We start from the raw sequence: 26393 nt of genomic DNA on the forward strand, positions 1-26393 counted from the left end.
GGTGTGGTACCACTACAGCGCATACCATCTCTGCATACTGGCCCTAGACAATCTTGTTACATACCCACGCCTACCCCTGTCGTTTCACCCCATTAAACATTCAGCTCTCACAGAACTCTGGAAAAGTTACTGTACCAAGGCAGTATAACACAATGGAGATATACATGCAATGGGTTGTGTATGAAATACCGGCAGTCGGGATGCCTTCTGTCAAAATGCTGACAGCGGTATCCTGACAGGGGTCGTGTAAGTATAGTAACCCTCCCCCTTCTCCCACTAACCCTCCCTTCTTGGTGCCTAAAACCAAACCCTCCCCACCCCGCACCCTAACCCTCCCCGTTAGTGCCTAAACCTAACCCTCCTCGTTGGTGCTTAAACCTAACCGTCCCCCCATGGTGCCTAAACCTAACCATCCCCTTTAGTGCCTAAACCTAACAGTCCTCCCCCAGTGGTGCTTAACCCTAACCCCCCCAGTGGTGCCTAACTATATAATATATATATATTCATTCAACAGATGTAACAATATCTGTGCATAGCTACACTGACTTTGATTAAGAATTCAAAACCATTTGTGTACCAACACTGCCGCTGTTCCTGCATATAAATGCCACCACTTTTCCTGCATATACTGTAAAACACAACATTGATGTTTGAACCACAAAGCAGAGTGTTAAACATTCAGCAATGAAGGCACACATACACAGCCCTATTACAACAATTCCAATCATAAACTTCATCACAGACCACGTTTATCATCATAACACAGACTACATTACACGCCATGCCCATCACAAACCCAGAAGGCAAAATTACATCCCTATCACACCTCCATATATTAAAGCAAATATATTATACAGATGTGTCCTCCTCTCACATCTAGCCTCAATACTCCATCTAGCACGATATGCCCAGCATGAGTGAGCCGCCAGGCCCTGAGCAACTCTGCTAGCATTGGGAGTCTTTTTTTTCTGAACATGCGTCTAAGTCTAATGCAATGCGACTAGGACGCACCGGGATTAATTTGTGCTGATTAATTTGATATGTGACACTTGCATATGTGTGTGCAACGGAAACTGAAAACAGAACTTGGCATGGAATAAAGCTGTGGCCGCTGCATATAGCACTTTGCATGCTGACTGAGACACTACGTTGCACACAGATATACAAGTGTCACATATCAAAGTAATCGGCAGAGTCTTCTGGTGCATTCTAGTCGCATCTGATGCATTTTCAGCAAAGCGAGTAACCCGGCGCTAGCGGGAGGGCCTGCTTGGCTCGGCTGCAGCAAAGACAAATGAGAAAAAAAAAATAATAATTATATATATATATATATATATATATATACACACACACACACTCACACTCTAACACAAATCTCCTTATGCTAACTCACCCTCCTGTATTACTGCATTTTCTCACAGATCTCCATATATTTAATAATGCAATAGTGTTCATTCTAGCACCCTGCACCTGTTACAACCTGTGCAGTTCCTCTTTCCTGCCTGGGGTGTTGCTCTCTGCCCTGGTGCTTCTAGCGCACTCTGGTGTGTATCTCAGCAGTTTGATGCATCAGCGGAGTGTGCTAGAGGCACCAGAGCTGAGAGTGACACCCCAGGCAGGAAAGAGGAACTGCACAGGTTGTGACAGGTGCAGGGTGCTAGATTAAACACTAATGCAACATAAACTCCACATGCTCACTAGTCAATATAAGAGCAGCAATCATGGTATTCACACGGCAGCCTCAGTATAACCACTTATTGCCCAAATTATCGCGCTGCTGTCAATGCCGCCTTTTTTAGGTCCAGTTCCCAAATAGACTGTGTATAGTGCTTTTGTCCAAGCTCTGTAGGGAGATCCTCCTGTTTCTACCATGTGTTTGAGCCCTACAAAACCAAAACGGCTACAAGGAAATAGGCACTTGCTTACCTATGTGGTTGCGTACCTAACCAAACAACAGAACACTGATTCTTGCGGCCGCTATGGCTACTCCTCCATCACTTATGTAAGGCCACCGTTGCTTACCAAAGGTAGATTCTCTGCAGAAGAGTAGATTATAACACCTTCTTTATAATGCAACTGTTGCTATAAACACGATTTGTGTGTTTTATGGCAATATAAATATGTAAGGTAATGGAATCTGAAGGTACAATGCACGGACGACTCTTCACATGGCTTTTTACTCCACTTATTTCTGTGTTTCTCAATTACAGAAAGCCAAAGACAACGCTTTCATAAGCTGGCCACACACTAGACGATTTTCTGCACGATTTACCCGATTTCGAAGCACCGGAATGACAAATCGTAATTAATATGTGCAAATCGTAAGTGCCCACTGACTAACGATTCACATACCCAGCAGTCAAGATCTGCCAGTTTCGTACACGACGCACTGGAAATCATTAAGGACGCACAATAGGTCGTTGGTCAGATTGAACACTTTAAGCGCCATATTGTGGCCTGGAGTGCCGGGAAGAGTTCAAGGGAAATCGTTAACGACACTGCATCGTTTGTGAGTGTGTGGTCAGCTAAAAGGACTACAGCCAGCAAACCCATTTCAATTTCAGTTAAAAATGAGACTTCAACCAGATAGGGAATCTCTTCCCTTTTAGTTTCACTCATTTATTTTGTATACATGAGATTTCGTAAAGTATAAGCTCTTCTGTTATTGTAGATATTTTATTAGCAACAATGCACCCCTCCCCATTTATCCCAGACTATGATGGGTCACTAAATACTTTATGCAATGTTGTAGATGCGCCAAAGGATAGAGCTCAAACACTGCTCTAAACTAATGGCTGGCTTCTGATTGAACAATGACCATCCAATGAGGAGTAGGCTGTAATTTTAGCACCAGGCATCGGTACCCCCTGGCTTTACTGCAGTATTACACCAAGCTGCCAGCAGAGGTCTCCGGTACAAACAAGTACCCTGAACTGCTGCACCTCTTAAATGGCAAGAGTTCTAGGGAAAGGATTGGGAGGGCTGTAAAACCCAGTACTGTCCAACAATGGGTTTAATTGCACTTTAAGTGGGAACTGCTAAGACACGCTCATGGTGAGGGTTTCTGGAGCCCCCGAATAAAAAAAAAGAAAATAATATGACTGTGTGTAGCCATATCATTACTCCCAACCTTCCCAATTTCAGCGCGGCAGTCCAGCTTTTCAGGCAATGTCCCGCTGTTCCACCCATGGTGTGCTGCAGTGACCAGCAGGCAGGGGTGAAATTGGAGGGACACGGTCATACGTTGCTTTGCATAGCAGAGAAGTGGTAAATGAATGATGCGTGAGTCATCCACACTGTGCTGTAATACTAAGGACTGCCCAGCAGTTTCCGGAGTGCTGGGAAAGCCCCCAGCATGGCAAGACACGGGAACCATGACACATGGCCACGCCCCCAAAACGTTACACACCTGGAAACTTGGCCTTACTGACACGAGGTCATGCCCCCTTTCCTGGCTTTGCATTTTAAAATGTTGGGCAGTATACCATATAGAAAACTCCACAAAATAAACAACGGAATATTGTCTATTAGACAGGAGAAAAGAAAACCAAAAACTTCTAGTTATCTATTCTGACATAAAAGAATAGTCCTATAAGGCAGGAGGTTTTCAATCCAACCCTCAAGTAGGCACAACAGGTCATGTTTTCTGAATTTCTCATTCTCATGCACAAGCGAGGTAACCTGTTTTTTGGGGTCATTAATAATACCATGGGTTCCTACAGGCAGAAATTCTGAGAACATGACCTGTTGAGGGTCACTTGAGGACTGAAAAAAAAAATCACTGCTATAGAGTATTATACTGGACAAGAGCACAAAACAGATCGCATACAACAGAGGATTCTCATGTTCTCTGCCGTAAGCACCGGAAACACTTTCCTTTCTACAATGTACATTGCGGATAAAGGAGTATACATTAATTCTAACAAAATAATATTAAGTGCTAATTTAGAGACGCTCCAGGGAAAAGCTACCACAGATGTCTGCGAGACAGACGTATTCATTTGGTCGGTTTACAACTGAAACATATTCGGTGCTAGCAAGTGACCACTGCAGGATTCCCCATACAGAGCTACAGCTGGGGAATTAAACTAGAAAAAAAAAAGCTCTCTATAGGGTTTGGTGGAAAGGACAGGCCACAAGATAGGGCCTGGTGCGGGGAAGGAGTTCCGACAGTTTATATGAGACAAAACAGGGCTGCTGCACCTATCCAAGCTAACAAGACAATCTGTGGAAAATTCTGATAACTGATCAAGGCACCAACATAAAACAGATAGGAGACATTATGCAGTCATCAGAGGGATACTTACAAACGTGAATCAGCAAAGAGGAGCAGCCACTGAATGCAGCTTTCCTCAGGCATACTGACTGAGCAGACAGGATATCCTTGGTTGGAAACAAAACCTCTTGCATTATTAACTACTTTCCAGAATAGCAGGGCTCACTGACAGCCAGCATAAAGCACAGAGCTAAGCAAAGAGATTACGGATGAGGTACATGGAGCGAACAGTTTATGTACTATTGTGTCTGATGTGCACATCTTTGTATGTAATAACTCACGTATGGGTCATGCCAACACGGATTGGCTTCAGTAATGCAATTGTAATAAATCAGCCTGTCAGCAACGGTGATGGGGTACTATGTATTCATTCATTATCTGGTTACTAAAAAGTTATCTTCCAGAATTATGTTGTGTATTCCAAAGATTATTTAATGTAGCTATAGGTCAATGTATTATTACAAACCACCTTTACATACACCTACTACAGAGCTGTTTCACTTTGTGGTGAAGTCAGGAGACACAACAACTATTTTATTTTTCATAACTATATAAAACATCCCAACACATGTAGACAAATTTGCACATACCCCCAACCCCCACTGCCAATATGATGGACAAGACTCATTTGGATATTGGAAATCAAAACGGTTAATGGGTATTATATAAACATTAGAAAATAAATGCATTACTTAAAGCCCAGTAGATGGGAATCATTTGCTTTCTACCCTGAAAACCGGATGAAGCGGGTTCTTAGCTGCTATAAAATATGAGCTTAAACTGCTGGAAAACAAAAATGCCATGAGGCTTGGCAGCAGCTGGGAGTGTGTGTGTGTGTGCACTAGTGGATGCGAATGTCATTTGATTGGCTCATATAGACTCATGTGACTCACTCTACAGCCAGTAACACTCCTCTGCTGAGCATTCTGGTTGACCGTTAGAAATAATGAGATTCAGTTGTGTGATCGGTCTTCTTTAAATGAGATGTCAATCCTGCAGACATGTAACTTACACAATGCAACCTAAATGCAAGGTAATTGCTCTGTGTTTAGTCTCCTTCATTAGAAGGTGCCCCTCTAGGTCGCCAACCATTTCTATATGTCATGCTGAATCAGCAATAAGAGGCTAGTGCCAAGCTGTCTGATACCATTTCCATGATGTGGATACAGCTGGGAATGAGGAAGCTCAATGCACAGTATGGATCGTCATCGCATGGGTGGGATTGAATTGTTCTAGTCACCGGCACCTGTCTATCAATGGCATTTAACAGTCGCTTGTAGACCATTAGATGGATTGAACCATTGATGGTATGCTCATGTGCATGCCAATGGACAGATATAGTTTGCATGTGCACAAAGTTACTCCTTGTATTGTAACCTACAGGAGTGACACATGCAAGCATCGGAACAAAGCAGCAATCATCCTCACGGAATCAAAGTCACTATAATGGAGCGTACACACGGTCAGATTTGTCAGATTTGTCAGATGAACGACTTGAACGATTTGACCAAAGTTTTGAACGATTTGAACGATTTTTGACTACATTAAAATGAATGGAATCGTCCAAGTCTGACTGCAAACCCATCAGATGTCAGATATCGTTATCTGACAAACGGGAACGCGCATCGTTGATCGTCCATCGTTCAGGCATGTCAGATATGTCAGATTTTCCTTCAGATATGAACGACTGAACGATTTTTAAATCGTTATCATTCATATCTGAAGGAAAAATCTGACCGTGTGTATGCACCATTAGGCTGAAAACATTAATGATTACCAATGTCCATATCTAATCCATAGCGACACAGTATATACTTTTTATTGTCTTTAAAACATTCACCCACAGATGTGTCCTCATACACCTAGCCTCAATGCGCTGTGTGTTGCGAGTGAGCTGTGCCGCGGAATGTATCGTCTTTTTTGCTCAAAAATGCGTCTTCGATCACAACGCAAAGGGAGAAAAGCGCTTTCTGAGACTACACTGATTAATTTGATATGTGGCACGTGTATATCTGTGTGCGAATGAGTCTGAAGCCGTATAACGGAACTTGGCATGAAAAAAGCGGCGGACGCTGCGCCGTAGCACTTCGCGTGCGGATTCAGACTGTCGCACACAGATATACAAGTGTCGCACATAAAATTAATCAGAGAAATCTCAAAGCGGTTTTGTCACATTGTGTTGTGACTAGGACACATTCCAGCTAAAAAGAAGCTTGGCGCAAGTCAAGTCGCGTGGGACCTGGTGCGATGTGAAAGACGGTTTGACGCCACAATAGTGTATGAGGACACATCGTTGTACTTCACACAAAACAGATGCTACATGTATCTCTTTACTTTCATGTGCTTTGATACAGAGATTTTGTCTTAACATAACTGACCGTGATGGGGACATTCAACCTGGAGCCGTGAATCTATTATAGTTCAAAGGATTAGCTTATTTTCATCTACACTTCTATGGTATGCAAGTAACAAAATTAATGATAAAGATCAGTGGCAGATTTTACCTAGGGGGCTGCCTAATAGTGGAACGTTCCTTGCTAATCACAGCCTGACAGGCAGTCCCCATGGGGGATCCTGGGACTGCCAGACTAGTCTGCGGTAGTAGAGAGCGTTTCCCAGGGGAAGTCAGTCCACTGCTATTACGGCAGCCCTTACCAGCTTCTAGGGGATGCAGCCGACTCAGTTCCTAGAAGCCTGGACTGCTTGCCAATTTATGCACATACGCAGGATTGCGATCCTATGCACAATTTACAGACCTCCTTGCCAGACTGGTAAGGAGCCATCACTGATAAAGATATTGGTTGTTTAGTGCATTTGCTGAACTGACTATGGATAATATTGCAGCTACAAAACAGAAGAATGTTACTTTTATTTGTTTTGGCCATATGTGACGGAGATAGATGTATTTCTCAACTACATCACTACAACGTATTCCACGTGAGCTGAAATAAGGCACTAGACTTGCAAGTCATATACCAAAATGATAAAACGTTGGCACTGAGTAAGTGGAGCTATGAATATACAGATACAGAGGAATGCTCGGCTGCTCTTTTCTATCAGAGACAGAGTGACACGTAAAAGGTCTAGCTGTGTTCTCACGCTGTGCTGTGATTCTTACAAAGATCTCCACCTGATGTAATAATGACAACATGCACTGATCTGGAACACTACAACCACAAAAGAAAATACATTATCGGGAATATAACAAATAGACTTGTACGTAGTCTGAGGTTGTGCACAACATGGAATTTCTTACATTAACAGGTTTATGCAGAGAGAAAAGCCCGATCATCTCCTACAGGTACTCAGAACATTACATTATCAGCGGCCACGTGTGGGCCACATAAAGCCGGCACAGATCCACCACAGAGATTGATTGAAGCTAGTGTAATAGAGGCAAACCAATTTATACAGAAATAAAATCAGATGCAAGAATTAGAATTCCAAACGGAGATCTTAGTCATAGGTATATTGTATCAAAGGAAATAAACTCTTATATCACCAAATATTCCACAGTGTGAAAGTCATGATCAAAAGTGTGAACATTAATCCATTAATCACTTTGTGAAGCGTCAACAGTCAAAGGACTATTGATGATGAGAGTTACCTTTAGGCTGCAAGCCAGCTCCATTAGCTTTTTAGCATTATCCTCGGAACGATAGCGCTTTGGAAGCTGAACGCGGAAGAATTTTAGAGCGCCCTCAAAGTCTGTAAGAAGGAGGTCATCCTTTGAGGTCTGGGGAGAAATTGTATTTGTTAATGGTCTTAGCTGTGTGTATGCGCATACACATCAGGGATGGTGCATAATGTTTCAATAAAGAACATTACAATGAGTCACATGGTTATGCAATTTAAGTACAAAACAATTTACTGTGAAATACAGAATGTATAATAAAGAGCACTTCACAAAATTCCTGGTATATTAGTAATAGATCACAAAGTATAACATTCAGGGCGAAGTTGTTCTTTATACAGCTGCAGAAGAGGTTTGCAGCCTAGTGGTCCCACTGCCACACAGCCTTCCGATGCTGCAAAGACCAGAAGGGGTATGGGTGGGCACAGCATAGGTGCAGGGACGTGCAATGCCTCCCCTGTTATACTCCCTGTCAGACTGCAGAGTTTTGACTATAAAAAGGAATAGAATAATACAAAGACGATATTTATAACTTATAAATATCTCCTTTGGATTATTCTGATCGATTTTATAGGCAAAATTCACCAAAATTGCAGCACTCCCTGGAAATACAGGGAGAGAATAGAGATGAGGCAATGAGGGGAGAGATCTGTCGGGGAGAGAGAGATCTGTGCGAGGGGGGGGGTGAAGAGATCTGTGCGAGGGGGGGGGTGAAGAGATCCGTGCGAGGGGGGGGGTGAAGAGATCCGTGCGAGGGGGGGGGGTGAAGAGATCCGTGCGGGGGGGGGGGTGAAGAGATCCGTGCGAGGGGGGGGGGGGTGAAGAGATCCGTGCGAGGGGGGGGGGGGAAGAGATCCGTGCGAGGGGGGGGGGGGGGGGAAGAGATCCGTGCGAGGGGGGGGGGGGGAAGAGATCCGTGCGAGGGGGGGGGGGGGGAAGAGATCCGTGCGAGGGGGGGGGGGGGGGAGAGATCCGTGCGAGGGGGGAGAGATCCGTGCGAGGGGGGAGAGATCCGTGCGAGGGGGGAGAGATCCGTGCGAGGGGGGAGAGATCCGTGCGAGGGGGGAGAGATCCGTGCGAGGGGGGAGAGATCCGTGCGAGGGGGGAGAGATCCGTGCGAGGGGGGAGAGATCCGTGCGAGGGGGGAGAGATCCGTGCGAGGGGGGAGAGATCCGTGCGAGGGGGGAGAGATCCGTGCGAGGGGGGAGAGATCCGTGCGAGGGGGGAGAGATCCGTGCGAGGGGGGAGAGATCCGTGCGAGGGGGGAGAGATCCGTGCGAGGGGGGAGAGATCCGTGCGAGGGGGGAGAGATCCGTGCGAGGGGGGAGAGATCCGTGCGAGGGGGGAGAGATCCGTGCGAGGGGGGAGAGATCCGTGCGAGGGGGGAGAGATCCGTGCGAGGGGGGAGAGATCCGTGCGAGGGGGGAGAGATCCGTGCGAGGGGGGAGAGATCCGTGCGAGGGGGGAGAGATCCGTGCGAGGGGGGAGAGATCCGTGCGAGGGGGGAGAGATCCGTGCGAGGGGGGAGAGATCCGTGCGAGGGGGGAGAGATCCGTGCGAGGGGGGAGAGATCCGTGCGAGGGGGGAGAGATCCGTGCGAGGGGGGAGAGATCCGTGCGAGGGGGGAGAGATCCGTGCGAGGGGGGAGAGATCCGTGCGAGGGGGGAGAGATCCGTGCGAGGGGGGAGAGATCCGTGCGAGGGGGGGAGAGATCCGTGCGAGGGGGGGAGAGATCCGTGCGAGGGGGGGAGAGATCCGTGCGAGGGGGGGAGAGATCCGTGCGAGGGGGGGAGAGATCCGTGCGAGGGGGGAGAGATCCGTGCGAGGGGGGGAGAGATCCGTGCGAGGGGGGGAGAGATCCGTGCGAGGGGGGGAGAGATCCGTGCGAGGGGGGGAGAGATCCGTGCGAGGGGGGGAGAGATCCGTGCGAGGGGGGAGAGATCCGTGCGAGGGGGGAGAGATCCGTGCGAGGGGGGAGAGATCCGTGCGAGGGGGGAGAGATCCGTGCGAGGGGGGAGAGATCCGTGCGAGGGGGGAAGAGATCTGTGCAAGGGGGGCAGGTTATATAATGTGTGTGTGTGTGTAAATCTGCCTGATACTAGACAGTGCCTCCCCATCCATTGACCTCACCACACGTCCCTGCCTAGGTGGGCACTCATCCAACTCTAGCTCTGCACAATGGCAGCAGTGACAGGGTATTTTATTACATGTGAAAGTCTACCTTCATATCTACATTTTCCCCAACTATGATACAGAGATATGTATATATCAATACTTTAAATCAGAGAGCGAAATGACTGAATATTAACTAGACTTCAACTAAAAAAATACATTCCAAGGCTTATTTAAGGACAAGGTACAAACAGTACAAATGTGCTACTGTATATTGCATTATAGCCAAAGCGGTTTATGGTTAACCCTGACATACATTAGACAAAAGATACAAGTAACCAACTGCAACAAATCAGACAGCACAGCTCAGACTATATTCAGTATCGATATTAAAAACCAGAAAACCACTTACTTTTAATAATCCAAGTGCAACATTGAAAATGACACTTATTCCCTGTAAAGAAAACAGAATATAGAATGCATTGAAATACCCATACAGCAGGGAAAATATCTTTAACAACAGGATTATGTTTAACTATAAGTGTGTACGTTCAAGGAGGACAAATGTTAACATATTTTAACAAGTAAATGTAATGATGTGTTTAATTATAACTGCATCCCTTAACTTGACAGCAGTAGTGAACACAAATTAGATAGCCATGTAATAAAATATACTATAAAGACTCTGCTGAATTTGTGTTCACAAAAGCAATGGATTACATGTGATCAGGAGAGGATAGGAATTCTAAGGATGTAATAAAAGATAAGTCCTGCTCGAGTGAAACAAAGGTGTCTCTGAGGAAATTGCCATCAGTTGCAAAGAAACTCAAAAAGGGAGAATACTTTTGAGTAACCGTAATCATATTTCTCCAATGTAAACATGTTTTGTGCTAAGCACATTCATAGGGCAATCTTAGATTTGGTTTCATTTTCAATAATTGTTTATTCACTTAGCTACATTTTAAGAATTGTGTTATAATAAACACTTATATTATTTATAATAAACACAATGACATCTAATTTCCTATGGTTTATATATATTTAAATGTATAAAGTGGTGCATGTAATAGGGAGATACTAGAGCTGTAATCTGCAAAAAAGTCTTCCTGAATAGGGTTTATCTTGCTGCAATGTACACTCATTTACATCACTGGTATACACAGGATTCTCTGCCTAAAGTGTATCTATTACTGGTAGTGGTAAAATGCTGGGTATCAAAGCAAACCAGGACCAATCATTAATTAAATCTCCACGTTTAGTGTCATTAATTCTCTCCGAATGTTTCCTGCCGCCAAATAAAAGTTGTACAATTACATGATTTGTTTAGTTTTATTGGGAGGAGCAGCCAGAATAAAAATTTAACATATTACTTCAATCAACAACAAAGAAAAACAGAACTGCTAAAAAAAAAAATAAAGCTGACACTAGATTTATTTCTACATATGCAGGATTATTCTGCATTTTCCCAGCAGAGGGCAGCGCAGGTCAAACATCAGCTGTAAAACAAGAGATATGGTAAGAACTTACCTTTGTTATCTCTGTTTCTACGAAGTCCATAGGGTCCACAGGGTTGACCTTGGGGTATAGCTGGATCTGGATCCACGGGCACCACGCAGTTAAAGCTTTGCTGCTCCCAGGATGCACTTGGGTCCGTCCTCCTCTATACCCCGCCCCGGCCACAGGCACCTCAGTTGGTAAGCAGCTAAGGCCGGAGGAGGAGACTAAACAGAGAGAAGGAAGACTGGAACACACAAGAAACCATACTCACAGAAATGGGAGACGGAAAACCGGTGACCAGCCACACAGCCCATTTGAAGCCAGGTGCGTCAGGGCGGGCGCCCTGTGGACCCTATGGACTTCGTAGAAACAGAGATAACAAAGGTAAGTTCTTACCATATCTCTTGTTTTCTACTTCAGGGTCCACAGGGGGTCCACAGGGTTGACCTTGGGGATGTCCCAAAGCAGTTCAACTAAGGGCGGGGACGCTCCTGTGCTGAAAGGAGTACCCGGCGCCCAAAGGATGCATCCTGAGAGGCGAAGGTGTCAAACGCATAAAACCTCAAAAACGTCTGAATTGAAGACCAAGTAGCCGCCTTACACAGCTGAACAGCGGAGGCGCCACGTCTAGCAGCCCAAGAGGGACCCACAGAACGAGTGGAATGAGCCTTAACAGAGGCTGGCACAGGTAAACCCTCCTGCGCATAAGCCTCACAAATAACTGAACGAAGCCAACGGGCTAACGTTTGCTTGTTGGCAGGCCAACCCCTCTTGTGAAAACCGAAGAGGACAAACAAAGAATCCGACTTCCTAACTGAAGCAGTCCGGTCCACATAGATTCTAAGTGCCCGGACCACATCCAAGGAAGCCTCACCAGCAGAAAGATCAGGTGACTGAAAAGCTGGCACAACAAGTTCCTGATTAATGTGGAACTTTGAAACCACTTTGGGCAAAAACTCAGGACGCGTGCGGAGCACTGCCCTGTCCTGGTGAAAAATCAGAAAAGGAGGGCGACAGGAAAGCGCCCCCAATTCTGAAACCCTCCTGGCCGAAGCAATTGCCAGGAGAAAAATGGTCTTAAACGTCAGCCACTTGAGCTCCACCGACTCAAGCGGCTCAAAAGGAGGACCCTGCAAGACCCTCAGTACCACCGTCAAGTCCCACGGAGCCACCGGAGGCACGAAGGGAGGCTGGATCCTGAGAACACCTTGGAAAAAGGTGTAAACATCTGGCAGTGTAGCAATCCGTCGCTGAAACCACACGGACAAAGCAGACACATGAACCTTCAGAGAGGCCAGGCGTAAGCCGAGGTCCAAACCCGATTGAAGAAATTCCAAGATTCTGGAAACCCGGAACACCTGCGGATCATAGTTTCTGGATTCACACCACTGAAAATAAGTGCGCCACACCCTGTGGTAAATCCGCGCGGAGGCAGGCTTGCGTGCCCTAAGCATGGTACCAATCACTGAACTGGAGAAACCCCTAGACCTCAAGTCGGCTGTCTCAAGAGCCACGCCGTCAAAGACAGCCGACCCAGATCCGGGTAAAGGCAGGGCCCCTGAGACAACAGGTCCCGACGCTGAGGAAGAAGGTACGGAGCGTCGATGGAGAGGCACCTCAGATCGGAGTACCAAGGACGTCTGGGCCACGCCGGAGCCACCAGCACGAGCGTGCCGCCGTCCTGCTTGAATTTCCGCAGAACCCGAGGAAGTAAGGATATCGGAGGAAACAGATACGCCAGGTGAAACGTCCATTTCACCGACAGAGCGTCTACCAGACAGGCGCCTGCGTCTCTTGTCCTTGACCCGTAAACGGGCAACTTGTGATTGTGACGGGAGGCCATCAAGTCCAGCTCCGGCAGCCCCCACCTGTCCACGAGTAGCTGAAACACCTCTGGGTGAAGCGACCATTCCCCGGGATGCACATCGTGACGGCTGAGGAAGTCCGCCTCCCAATTGAGGACTCCGGGAATGAAGACTGCCGAGATCGCTGGAACGTGACACTCCGCCCAAGCAAGAATGCGAGACACCTCCGACATTGCTGCCCGACTGCGAGTTCCCCCTTGGTGGTTGATGTACGCCACCGTGGTAGCGTTGTCGGACTGCACCTGAACCGCCCTTCCGTGAAGAGCGGGGCCGGACGACTGCAGGGCCCTGTACACAGCCCGCAGTTCCAGGATGTTGATGGGGAGAAGTGCTTCTTCCGCGGACCAACGACCCTGAAGCGATAATGAGCCGGTCACTGCCCCCCAACCCCGAAGACTGGCATCCGTCGTGAGCAGGACCCAGTCCGGGATCCAAAAGGGGCGCCCCTCGACCAGATGCACCGTCTGAAGCCACCAAGCCAAAGACTGCCGAACCTCCGCGGACAACACCAGCATCTGAGAGCGGATCCGGTGAGGTAACCCGTTCCATTCCGATAGAATCAGCGCCTGCAGGGGCCGGGAATGGAACTGGGCAAATTCCACCATGTCGAATGTCGACACCATGGACCCCAGAACTCTCATAGCTGAATGGACCGACAGGCGGCAACTGCTCAGGCAACTGTGTATCCGCAGCTGCAGGGAGGAGACCTTCTCTGGAGTCAGGAAAATCCGCTGCTGACGAGAATCCAGCAGGGCTCCCAAATGAACCATCCGCTGTGATGGAATCAGGGAGGACTTCTTCCAGTTTATCAACCACCCGTGTGCTTGAAGACAAGCAATGGTCAGGTGGAGATGTCGAAGAAGCACCTCCGGGGAGCTCGCCAGCAGCAGAAGATCGTCCAGGTACGGCAACAGACGTAGACCCTGACCCCGAAGGTGGGCAGCCATAACCGCCATCACCTTGGTGAACACCCTCGGAGCCGTGGAAAGGCCAAAAGGCAACGCCCGAAATTGGTAGTGATGGTTCAGGATAGCAAACCTCAGATACCGCTGATGTGCCGGTGCTATGGGCACATGGAGATAGGCGTCCTGGATATCGAGGGAGACCATATAATCCCCGGGTTCCATCGCCAGAATGATGGAACGTAACGTTTCCATCCTGAACCTGGGAACTCTGAGGTATCTGTTCAGAGACTTCAAATTCAGGATAGGGCGATGAGAACCATTGGGTTTCTGTACCAGAAACAGAGTAGAATAGTACCCCGTCCCGCGCTGAGACTGCGGAACGGGAACAATGACCCCTGCTTGTAGCAAGGATTCTATAGCTACCTGAATCTGACCAGCTTTGGTCTTGTCCAGAGAAGGACTCGTACAGAAAAACTGGTGGGGCGGCCTGAACCGAAAAGACAGGGCGTACCCCTGAGAGACTACTTCTCGAACCCAGGCATCCGTGGTGGTATTGTGCCAACACTGGGCGAATTGGAGAAGTCGGCCTCCCACTCTGGGGTCCCCCAGAGAGAGGCCCGTCCCATCAGGCAGCAGGCTTATCCTCCTGCTTGGAAGAAGGGCGTCGAGCACTCCATGCTTGCTTCTTGGGCTTGGGTGCGGCCTTGGTCGCCGAATGTCTCGGGAAGGACTGGCCCTTGGCCTTACCCTGAACCCGAAAGGACCGAAAGGCAGAGCTCCTCACTTTAGCCGGCGCAGAGGCCGAAGGGAGAAAAGCCGACTTGGACTTAGCCAAAGTATCCACTATTCTGTCCAAATCCGGACCAAATAGTAAATCACCATTAAAAGGCAAGGCCTCCAGACCCTTTTTTGAATCTGCATCAGCCCTCCAGGACCTCAGCCACAGGGAGTGCCGAGCAGATACCGCTGCAGCCGACACCCTAGAAGTGAGCAGGCTGGCATCCAAAGACGCTTCCCCAATATAGGAAGCTGCATCCCGCATCTGTCCCACTAACGCTCTCTGGATATCTGGAGCCTCATCAGGAAAGGTATCCTCCAAGGCATTGGCCCATGCCTCAATGGCTTTAGCCACCCAGGAGATAGCCATGGATGGGCGAGCCACCGCCCCGGAAAGAGAATAAATGGACTTTAAACAAGTCTCCACCTTCCTGTCCGTGGGATCCTTCAAAGAGGAGATAGACGGCAATGGCAACGTCGCGCTTTTGATCAAGCGGGTAACGTGGGAATCCACCGCCGGCGGAGTTTCCCATTTCCTGCAATGAGCTTCAGGAAAAGGATAGTTCGCCGCCAACCTCTTCTGTGGATGGAACCTCTTACTAGGTAATTGCCAGGCCGCCGCCATATGATCCGATAATTGATCAGACAGGGGGAACACAGTTGAGGTCACCTTGGCCTTTTTAAAATTAGGAAACTTCGACCTAGGAGCCGGCGCATCATCCTCAACATGTAGGATAGCCCGCACCGCCCTAACTAAGGCTGGAACATTAATGGAGGACTTAGCTTCCACCTCCTGCCCCATGACATCAGAGTCAGAGTCCTCATGGATTTCTCCATCATCTGAGGACACTTCCGAGTCCGACAACTGCGCAGCTAGTGAACTCACAACCGGACGTTTAGACACCCTTGGTGGCACATCACCTTGCAACATGGACTGAAACGCCGAGGATGAAGCCGCCAGACTCTGTACGGAGCTGGATAGAACATCCACCCAAGGCGGAGGCTGCAAAGGCACTACAGACTGACACGTCCCTGGGGAAGACTGCACATGCACAGGCAGTCCCGAGTAAGGACCCACAGTCTGGGCCCCGGGGGAAGACCGCAACATTTGTGGAACCCTCGGGGAATGGGGGATGGTGGGCTGCGGTAACGCCCTAGAAGGGACCGCTGATGGGACCGATAACCGGTCCGCAATAGACGCCAGCACCTGTGAAAACATCGCCCAAGGAGGGTCCTGTGATACAGGGGGGTTGGAGGGGCCCGGTACCAGCTGGCACCGCCCGCACAGACCATCCTGAGATAAGTCCTCCCCATCAACTCCAGCAGCACAGCGTCTGCAGGAAAATAGCACAGGAGCCACAGAGCGCTCAGTCTCCTCATCAGACATGATACCGTAAATCACAAGAAACAGGTATCACCAGAGGAATTACGGTTTTAACACCCGCGCACTCACCAGTATGCGACACAACAGCCCAGATATGGTACTGTGTAGCACACAACAGTATGTGGACTGACCCCACAAATACGTGTTTTATATAAGTGAGGGTCTCAGAAAAATGCCCTTCCCCCACACACCTGCCGGGCCGTAGGAGAAGGAAAGGGATAGGTATAAGCTGACAGTAAAGGAGAATAAGTCACAGACAGGCAGCACTAGCAATAGTCACATACAATGCAGAAAAGTTATACTCACTGCACCTTCCGCTACAATCAACCGCCCAGATTCAGTGTCTGGGAGGGCTATAGCGCTGTGTACACTGTCCTTTAGCAGGGGAGAGGTACACAGGGGGACCGGTCCACTTGATACCGCCTGGGAGTCTGCGATGTGCCAGTAAAGATGGCCGCCGGAGACCTCAGAGGAGGAGTGGCCGTAAGATAAGAGCAGCTCAGCGACGCCAGACTCCTAGTTGAAAGGCGCGCTGAGCTGAGGGGAGGAGCCGCTAGACAGGGAAGGCTGCCTCCCCTGACTAGCAATTAACCCCCGGGTTGCCGGTCCCGCTACCAGCCTGATACCCTGGTGGTCTAGCGGACACGCGGGGTATTCCTCAATTGAGGGGGAGCCCGCCGCCGCCGCTAGCGCCTCCGGTCTGTCCCCAGAGACCGGAGGCTCCTGACTGCATTGAAGTATCCGCGGGCCTCCGCACGCGGCGACCCGCGGCTTACCTGATCCCCGTCGCGTCCGGCAGCAGTCAAGGGAGTCCCCAGAGCCCGGCTAGTACAGGCTCTGGGGTCCCGCCGCGATCCCCAGAGCTGTACTGGCGTCGCGGCGCCAGCGGGGAGAAGGAGCGGCAGCGTGGACGTCCTAAAGGACAGTCTGATGCTGCCGCTCTAACAGTGTAAAAAAAGAAGAAAAAAATAAAAAATTTCTCTTTTAAAATAAAGCTTAGGGGCTGCTCCTGCAGCCCCACTGCGACAGGGTGACCCGACTCCGGCCGGGCACCAACTAAAACTGAGGTGCCTGAGGCCGGGGCGGGGTATAGAGGAGGACGGACCCAAGTGCATCCTGGGAGCAGCAAAGCTTTAACTGCGTGGTGCCCGTGGATCCAGATCCAGCTATACCCCAAGGTCAACCCTGTGGACCCCCTATGGACCCTGAAGTAGAAAGAGTCAGCATCACTCATCACACTGTGCATAGTTTTGATCTTATGACCTCTGATATATATGGACAATATATAATATGCTTTAGTAACCAAAATGGAGGTGTCCTATATAACAGATCAATGTTTCTCAGGGACATGTTTCCAGGTCTCCTCAGATAATCAAAGTGAAATATGTAGTCTCATTGGTAGATCTTTCTAAATGCTCTGGTTACCACCTCTCACTACAGAATCCAAGATTTCTCCTGTGCAGCCCCCCACCACAGGAACTTTCTCTCAGACTACTGAACCCCCCCCCCTCTGTTCATACAAGCATATCCATCCACCTGACAAACATATAGCCTACCTCTCCCCCCTGACTCCTCCATCTCTCCCATTCTCACTTTCTTCCCTCAGCTCCCCTTGTATTGGCTCACGCTCTCACTTCCATTTCTCATCCCCTCCCTTTAGATTGCAAGCTCCTATATGAGCAGGATCCTCCTCCCTGCAGTAGTGTTCATTCTAGCACCCTGCACCTATCACAACTAGTGCAGTTCCTCTTTCTTGTCTGGGGTGTCGATCACTGCTCTGGTGTTTCTAGCACACTCAGTTGATGTAACAAACTGCTGAGATACAGACCAGAGTGTGCTAGAATCACCAGAGCAACAAAGAGGGCAGGAAAGAGGAACTGCATGGGTTGTAACAGGTGCAGGGTGCTAGAATGAACACTATTCCTGTTCTCCCTACCTACTGCTCTTGCACACCAGCTACACACCTTCTTGGGCTCACTGCCCTCAGTGCCTTGCTCCATCTCCACCTCCAATGGCTCCAAGCCTGTTAGTTGTGGCCAAACTATTGGGGTACAGGTGTACTTCCCCTGTACCCTCTCTGCTTCCATAGCTGTGTTGCGAGTGTAGTGCTACCTGGAATTTGCTGTTAGTGTTGCATATTTGTTATTGTTTGCTCTCTATGGGGCGGCACATGGGGTCCACAGTGCTGTACAAAGTTTAATAATAATAATAATAATAATAATAATAAAAAGCCAATAAGGAAAACTGTGCAGGTAAGAGATATATATAACAAGTAATTTTAGCAGTCCTAAGGACCGGATTAGGGAAATACTGATCTAGTATATAGGACAGCTCCAGTCTGGAGAGAATGACTGTTCTCATGAGTGGCCATGTGAGGGATTTCTGCTATCGATATATATTATTAAAGCACCAAAATGTGAGATGACAGAACCATAAGCTGTTCATGATCCAAACAAATTATATGAGACACAATTGGAAAGGATAGCTCAGCATGTACACACACACACAAAAGAGTGGGGAACATTACACACAAAGTATTACAGGCCTACTTATATAACTTATCCACCATATTAATGTCTACAATGCAACTGCCACCCGACTGGGCATATGCTTTTCTTAGTTAGTATATGTATAAGAATGGACTTCGTATACTAGCTAAGAGAAACTGCTCGGGGTCTGCACTGTATATTTGCCAATAAGTCTGGCCCAAGACTGGACAGTTGCCACCAGAAGCGACCTTGCTTTATATGCTAGAATCAAGAGAGGCTTCTGTACTGTACGTTCCAGGCTGAAGGGTGGGGCCGCGTCTAGCAGACTGTAAGGGGGCTGCCAAGTTCAAGCAGGAGACTGCTGTCATTTTTCCTAACTACACCATTTGTCAGTTTCGGAAGCGGTTTGACTGAAAGACTTAACATGTGTGATTTATTGCGCAATGTACCCACCTCACACAGGAGCAAGTCAATGATGTGGAAGACCATGTATAGCGGGAACTTGGCCGTGAAGAGTGTCAGAAACCATTGGGAAGCATACATGTGAGCTTCAAGGCTGATCTCCAGGAAATGCGTGTACAAGTCAGCGATATACTCCTGATAGAAAGAAAAAAAACAGATCCAGGATTAAATAACAACCCTCTAAGTATATGGTCTTCTCTCTATCTAAGGGCAGTGTAGATGGGCAAAGTGGTTCTTATCTGCCGTCAAGTTCTATGCTTTTTACCAACACAACTTGTTTAAATAGCCAAAGGCTGAAGCATTATGGTTTGAGATGATATCTAGTGATCACTTAAGATCTTCAGATGGGCAGAGCCAAACTGGAGGAGCAAAGACTGAGCGGCCAGACCAATTCCTGCTACATTGGGTCCCATTAGTAGTCAGAAGTAGCCACACATACTGGGGACAAGTCCATTGCCAAATGTATGATCAGATTATTAAAGTGTTCATGTTGTGGCCAAACACAAATATATCCACTTTCCTATTAAAAAACAAAACATCTAGTACAGTAGAACACTCATTTTAATGACAATCATATTTTAATTGGCAAACAGTTCATAGTAAATTAAAACCAGGGTGCGATAAGAATGTCATTTCTGAAGGGGACACGCAGTAGTTCACTAAGCTTCATACAATGAGCTGAAAAGAAATGTTTTCATATTATTAGGAGAAAGTTTAATACTTCATTGTGGCCTCTAAAAATAGCCAAACAGGAATGTGTGCGGGTGAATGAGCCAGCTGATAAGCAGACAGGGAAACACCCAGTCCTGCAATACACCAGCTGTTCCTGATATGGGCATATTATTGTAAGCATACAAATGAAGTCTGATTTCAGTAGAGTAAATCACAGGTTCTCAAACTCTGTCCTCAGGACCCCAAGCAGTGCATGTTTTCCAGGTCTCTTCACAGAATTTTAAGTAAACTAACTCCACCTTTTAAAATGTTTCAGCGAGTAATGGTTACACCTGTGCACCTGCTGAGTGACCTGGAAAACGTGACCTGTGTGGGGTCCTGAGGACAGTGGGCCTGATTCAGAGATGCTCGCTTTGACAGAGCGCTCGCTCTGAATCAGGGCCGGGCTTTTTTTTTTTTTTTTTGGAGCGGCCTCTCGGCCGCTCGCATAGCTGTTGGTTGCCACCCACAGCTATTGCGAGCGGCCAGGATGATTGTCGCAATGGTCAAGACCTTCGCGACCATCGGGCTTGCGATGAAACCCTTGTGGTAGGGTCTCGCCCACCGCAAGCCCAAGAGAGCTTTCGGCTCTAACAGAGCCGGAAGCTCTCCACTGACATCACTTGTGATGTCAGTGGGGCCACCCCCAAACGGCAGGCGTTCTCATGGGAACACCTCCATTTGGGCAGCCACCACCCCGGCCCGCCCACCAAACGGGGCGAGCTGTCAGTCAACATCGACAGCTCGCCCCCTTTGGTGCGAGACCCGGAGCGACGGAGTGCCCGTCGCTAGCCGGGTCTCGCGCATGCGCACGACGGAGCCGGCTCCGTCGTGCGCATACGATATGGGCCACCATCAACCCGGTTGCGAGCGCTCAGCGCTTGCGACCGGGTCTGAATCAGGCCCAGAGTTTGAGAACCACTGGAGTACACTATCAAAGTCAGGTAAATGGAGACTGTAGCTGGTATGTAGGGAGTAAAGGAGATAGTGACCAGAGAACAAAATATATGTTTGGTGTATACATAAGGAAGTTGTTCACAAATTGATGGAATGCTCATTTTTGCTCTTTATATTTAACTTGCAGCCAAGACACTAAGCAGAATGTCCCGCACCTCAGTAACTAGTACAGCCCCTTCTAGGAGAATGTAAAACGCCACTAAAGTATACGTTAATAAAAATATATTGTGCAACATTACATAAATAGAAGTTTACATATAATGAAACCATTAAACTGCATGAAGCCTTGTGACCTAGCAGAGTGCAAGCTATGCATTCATTCAAGCAATCAATCATTACAGACTCCATGTCGTGCCCTTTATAAAAGCTAGAACACAGGAAGTCAGTGTTAGAAAGACTCACTGGAGAATTGCAGTTTGAAATGTATCTTCACTTCTTATAAGATTCTAAAATTATTATATAGGGCCGGAAAAAGGCAGAAAGGAGCCACAACTACCCAATCTCCAAAACACAATCCCTCAATGTATCCTCAAGCTTTAACACGTTTTCGTATATATTATCCCACTATTATGATATGAAAGCTGGACTCCGTTTAACCTCTATGTCCAGCAGAAGTGGTTAATTTATGTTCAACACATAGGCCCGTATTCAATTGCAGGCGAAAAGTCCCGGACTTTTCGCCTGCCGGACTTTCCGCCTACATCGCGTGTTTTTGGTGAAAACACTTTCCGTGCGCGCGGCCACTTTTCGCCCTATTAAATTTCAAAGGACGCAAAAACAGCACCCGGCGAAACTTGAACAGACGGAAAGACATCTCAAAAATGGGGAAATCAGCCAGACACCCCCCAAAAGATGCACTGACATGGGAGATCACTATGGATACCCCCAAATTGCCCTGCTGGAGGTATTTAGGGTATTTAAAGGGTCTCAATAGGTGCTGTTTAGCGTATTTGCATAAGGGGTGAAGAATAGCATTTAGAAGGGTTTTTTTTGGTGAAAACAACAACTAGTCCCAACAAAATTGGGGTACCTGAAAATGGGGGGTAGCATATTTTAAAATTGCTAAAGTAAAGTTTTAAAATCGTGAAAAAACCACCTGCTGCAAGCAACTGCAAAATAAAAAACACCTGGGGCATACTTGGGGACCCCCCTGGAGTCTATTTAGCTAGTTTTTAAATTTGTCCCCCAACGTTACACTTTTTCACCCCCAAAACAAAAGTACTTTTTTGGGGCGTTCTAAAGGTTTTTTAAAACTTTTGATGCAGTTTACCTTTGGGGAACTGTCCTAACACTGCACGGGGGTTCCCGCAACTTTGCACCCCAAAACTGCACTTTTTTCAGCCTCCATTCAGAGGCAAATCTATTTAGCCTATCTGAATGTATTGACTTTCTGCTTAGGCGAAAAGTAATTACAATTGAATACGGCGGAAAGTTTCCGACAGGCGAAATGTCATCAGCGAAAACTTTTCGCCTGCAATTGAATACGGGCCATGGGGTACATCTATATAATCACCACAAGCTGGAGAGGTGATCAGTCAATTTAAATCTTTGTGATAATGGATGGTAAGATGCCTGTCCAGCCTACGCTACCATAACAAAGCAAGCTGGCACCTTTCAACACATTCAGAGATCTTTAGGAGCACATACAAGACTGTAACCCATTTTCATCATCCTTATGAATTCTGTAGCGGTAGAGACAATGGGCTAAATGTATTATAGCGTATCGTGCCGCTATAAAACTCTTCCTGCTTCGTCTCTTTACCGAGGTGAACAAGCAGTAAGAACTACCGATGCGATGTATGAACTCTCCCCCCTCTGACGATCCCTGCCTGCGCCCAGTGCTGATGCGTTGTGTCTCACCTGCCAGCCAGCTCCACCGGGCATGCGCTTGATCTTGCAAGCATCGCAAGATCCTGCGTGTGGCCCCTGGAGCCGGCATCTGTGCTCAAAGATATAAGGTGCATACACACTGTCAGATTTGCCAGATGTGTCAGATGAACGACTGAACGATCTGAACTATTTGATGAACGATTTGACCAACGATTTGAACTACAAACGATTTTTGACTGCATTAAAGTGAATGGAATCGTCCAAGTCTGACTGCAAACCCATCAGATGTCAGATATCGTTATCTGACAAGCGGGAACGCGCATCGTTCATCATTCATCTGACAAACATGTCAGATATGTCAGATTTTCCTTCAGATATGAACGATTGAAGGATTTTTAAAATCGTTATCGTTCAGATATGAAGAAGAATCTGACCGTGTGTATGGACCTATACACATTCAAATGGGATCATTAGTATAATATCCCTGCATTGGTTATAAGGCACAATGATCCCTATGGTCACAGGCATTTTCTGAAACGTACCAGTGTGTTTTCATCAACAAGAAGATCTCACTAACTGCTTTGTTGCTCATTTACATTTGGATGTGTCAATGTTATGACACGCCCCTCTGATGTAGCAGTACACGCCCACTTTACCACCGCACTCATAGGTGCCGCTTTCACAATCTCCCTGACATGCTTTTTCAGAAGTAGGCATGTACTGTATGAGTAAGAGCTGGGGCTAAAGGAAAGAAAAAACCAACAGGACATACAGTAAGGCAGGAAGAAAATGGAGGCCACGAGTGAAGGCTGAGAGGGCTGCTGGTGGCCTGACTGCATCCTGAAGACCATTACTGGTGTATATCATAACTTCTCTTATTTACTGTACTACATTTCTCAGTTCATGTCATGGTTCATGTGTCCTTGGACCCCTATCAAATGTAGGGTACACTATGTATGGAACATAGTTGGCTGCAACAAACAATTCCATATTATATACCAGGATCAGGCAGCCTGCGGCAGTCCAGCTGCTGTGGAACTACACCTCCCAGCATGCCCTGCAGTAGTTATGCTAAAACTGTGGCAGGGCAGACAGGGTTGTCTAGTTCAATAGCAACTGGAGTATCACCGGTTGTCTAACCCTGTAATATAATTTGTCTAAGTGATCTGGTGGGATCCATTGTATACTGGTGCACTACCTATATTTTTGTACATCTCAGTACAAGCACAAGATAAATGTCATCCTTGAATGTATTAGTAATTATAAAGTTGAAATAATATTATTGGTATGGCAACACTCTGAGTTTTCTAAATTCTAGCATGTGACCATACCCAGCTGCAAATACACACCAACATTTTCCAGTACTCACAAAAGAGTTTATCTATGGGGCAGCACAGTATTATGGTGCAACCTGGTGGCACAGTGATGAGCATTCCTGACGCTCAGTGTTGCGATAATGGGTTTGATTCCATCCCGTGCCCTATTTATGTGGAGTTTGTATGTTCCATCCAGGATCGCGTAGGTTCTTTGTACATTGCTGTGCAATATGGTTGGTGATATGTTAATGAAACTAAATAATAAATGCTAATATTTGAAATTAGATGAAAAAAAAAATGTTTTATTGAAACATTCACTTTGGACTGATTTAACATTAAATACAATATTACAGTAACATTACAAAGCTACTATAAATGATAAGAACTCTGCATACCAATTTTGCGTTATTTACATAATATGTTGGGCATATACTAGACAATTATTGGTCCAATCTGCCAGATATTGGCGGATCACCTTGATAATTGCACTGTGTGAGCAGCCAACCGATGCCAAAATATCGATCGGACATGCCGGATCGTCTAGCATGCCCGCCTGATGCGATATTTTGTACGTTGAATGCCAACCGCATAGGGCAGCATACGCCCAGCCACAGCCGACTGACAGACATTTCCCCTGAACCTTCACAGGGAATGAATGGGGAAAGGTCTCCTGCGGATAGGAAGGAGCGCAGCTATCGGAGCCACTACCTTGAGATATCTTACAGTCTATGCCTGTGATATCTGCAGGGTGTCAGGCTGGTTGCCAGTTTTAATGTCGGTCAGTCCGACAGACATTGTATCTGGCAGAGTGTGCCCAGCATAAGAAAAACATTTACTATATTGTTTTTAAATATTTCCGCACATTTTGTTAATCGGTTATTTGTTTTACTTATCTTTTAGTTGCATGCATCCTGCTTGAAGTTATGAATAGAATAAATGAGAAGTGAGGGCCAAATGTATATAAACAACCTTGTGTGCTTTTTATGATCAAATGGAACCGCAACATCTATCTTTGCATAATTGTGACTAGCACAAGGATGCACATACTAGCTGTACAATTATGTTATCCCTTCCACCTCGCCCCAAAGAGGTCACACATCCTTTGCTCTCAAGTCCGTGTCCCCCACACTTATTTTGAGCGGTTCAACGTTTACCAAAGCTATGCTGTCAGTTTTCTGCAAGTGTCATAAAGGGATTATGGGTAAGAGGAAACCAGATCACATCTCCTAACAGGTATTCCCAATGCTACCATGAAAACTAGAATAAATCCTAACAAGAATACTTTTAAACATTTATCACCCAAAGTTAATATAAGGCATATACAGAACATGGAAATAAAAACACACAGTGCAGTCTCCCTCTAAGTTCTGCCAGGAAGAAAAAGATTCCAAAAGCAAAATGACAGTAGTTCTCCACTGAAACCGGGGATGCTGGATACTCAGCAGCACCTGCTCAGCGATCAGGATAATTTAACTGTACCAATGGCGTGGGCCTCTGTCATCGCACTTTATTCAGCACAAATCTTCTTCCCTGTAACCTAAATGTTCCCCAAATTCACGATAGAGAGAATTATAGAGTTAAATAATTTGGACCAAGTAAATAATAAAGGTTTGTGCGCACGGGAAAATATTTTTATTACAAAAGGTATTAAATGCTGCCAAGCCCTTACTAGTACGGACCTATGTTATAGCACTTTATACTGTAACGCTACAATTTACCTATTTCACAGTAAAAGTAGTTGTGAGACAGCTACACTGAGTCTTGTGCTCACTGTATGTACAATAAAGTTATGCTTTATATTGCCTTTGCCATATGCATAGACAAATATTGTCCTTACGTTGGCTGTACTGTATGCATTCTTGATAAAAGGTTTGTTTTATGAAAAATACTTTAAAGAACAAGCTACACATTTTTCCAAGCATGTTCACAATCATACACTCATAGGGCGGTATTCATTTGTTATAGCGCGCCCGATCTCCCATCTAAAGTGACGGGAAATCGCGGGGTGCTATTCAATTGGTTTTTCGCGCTGATAGCGCCCAAAGTGGTCTGGTGTAGCCGCGTAAAGCAGCTACCCCCGACCAAAATGCTGGGCGCGACCGCGAACAGTGATGTTTGGGCGCCCAAATGTGTCACTTTTCGCCCATTTCAGCTTGCACCCCGCTGGGGCTGCGAGCT

The 26393-nt window shown here is 47.0% G+C and overlaps 1 protein-coding gene across 2 annotated transcripts in view; it reads right to left on the bottom strand.

Annotated features, from left to right (window-relative positions):
- RABGAP1 (RAB GTPase activating protein 1) overlaps nucleotides 1–26393 on the bottom strand; it is a 193959-nt gene that overhangs the window by 30155 nt on the left and 137411 nt on the right. For both annotated transcript variants that reach the window (XM_088466930.1, XM_088466924.1), the window contains 3 exons: nucleotides 19393–19536; nucleotides 10435–10476; nucleotides 7884–8012 (listed from right to left, as the gene is read on the bottom strand). In XM_088466930.1, coding sequence (XP_088323056.1) covers nucleotides 7884–8012; nucleotides 10435–10476; nucleotides 19393–19536 — 315 coding nt within the window. The remainder of the gene's footprint in view (nucleotides 1–7883; nucleotides 8013–10434; nucleotides 10477–19392; nucleotides 19537–26393) is intronic.

Source organism: Taudactylus pleione, unplaced genomic scaffold, assembly GCF_031769625.1.
Source record: "Taudactylus pleione unplaced genomic scaffold, aTauple2 ptg000009l, whole genome shotgun sequence".
NCBI lineage: Eukaryota > Metazoa > Chordata > Amphibia > Anura > Myobatrachidae > Taudactylus > Taudactylus pleione.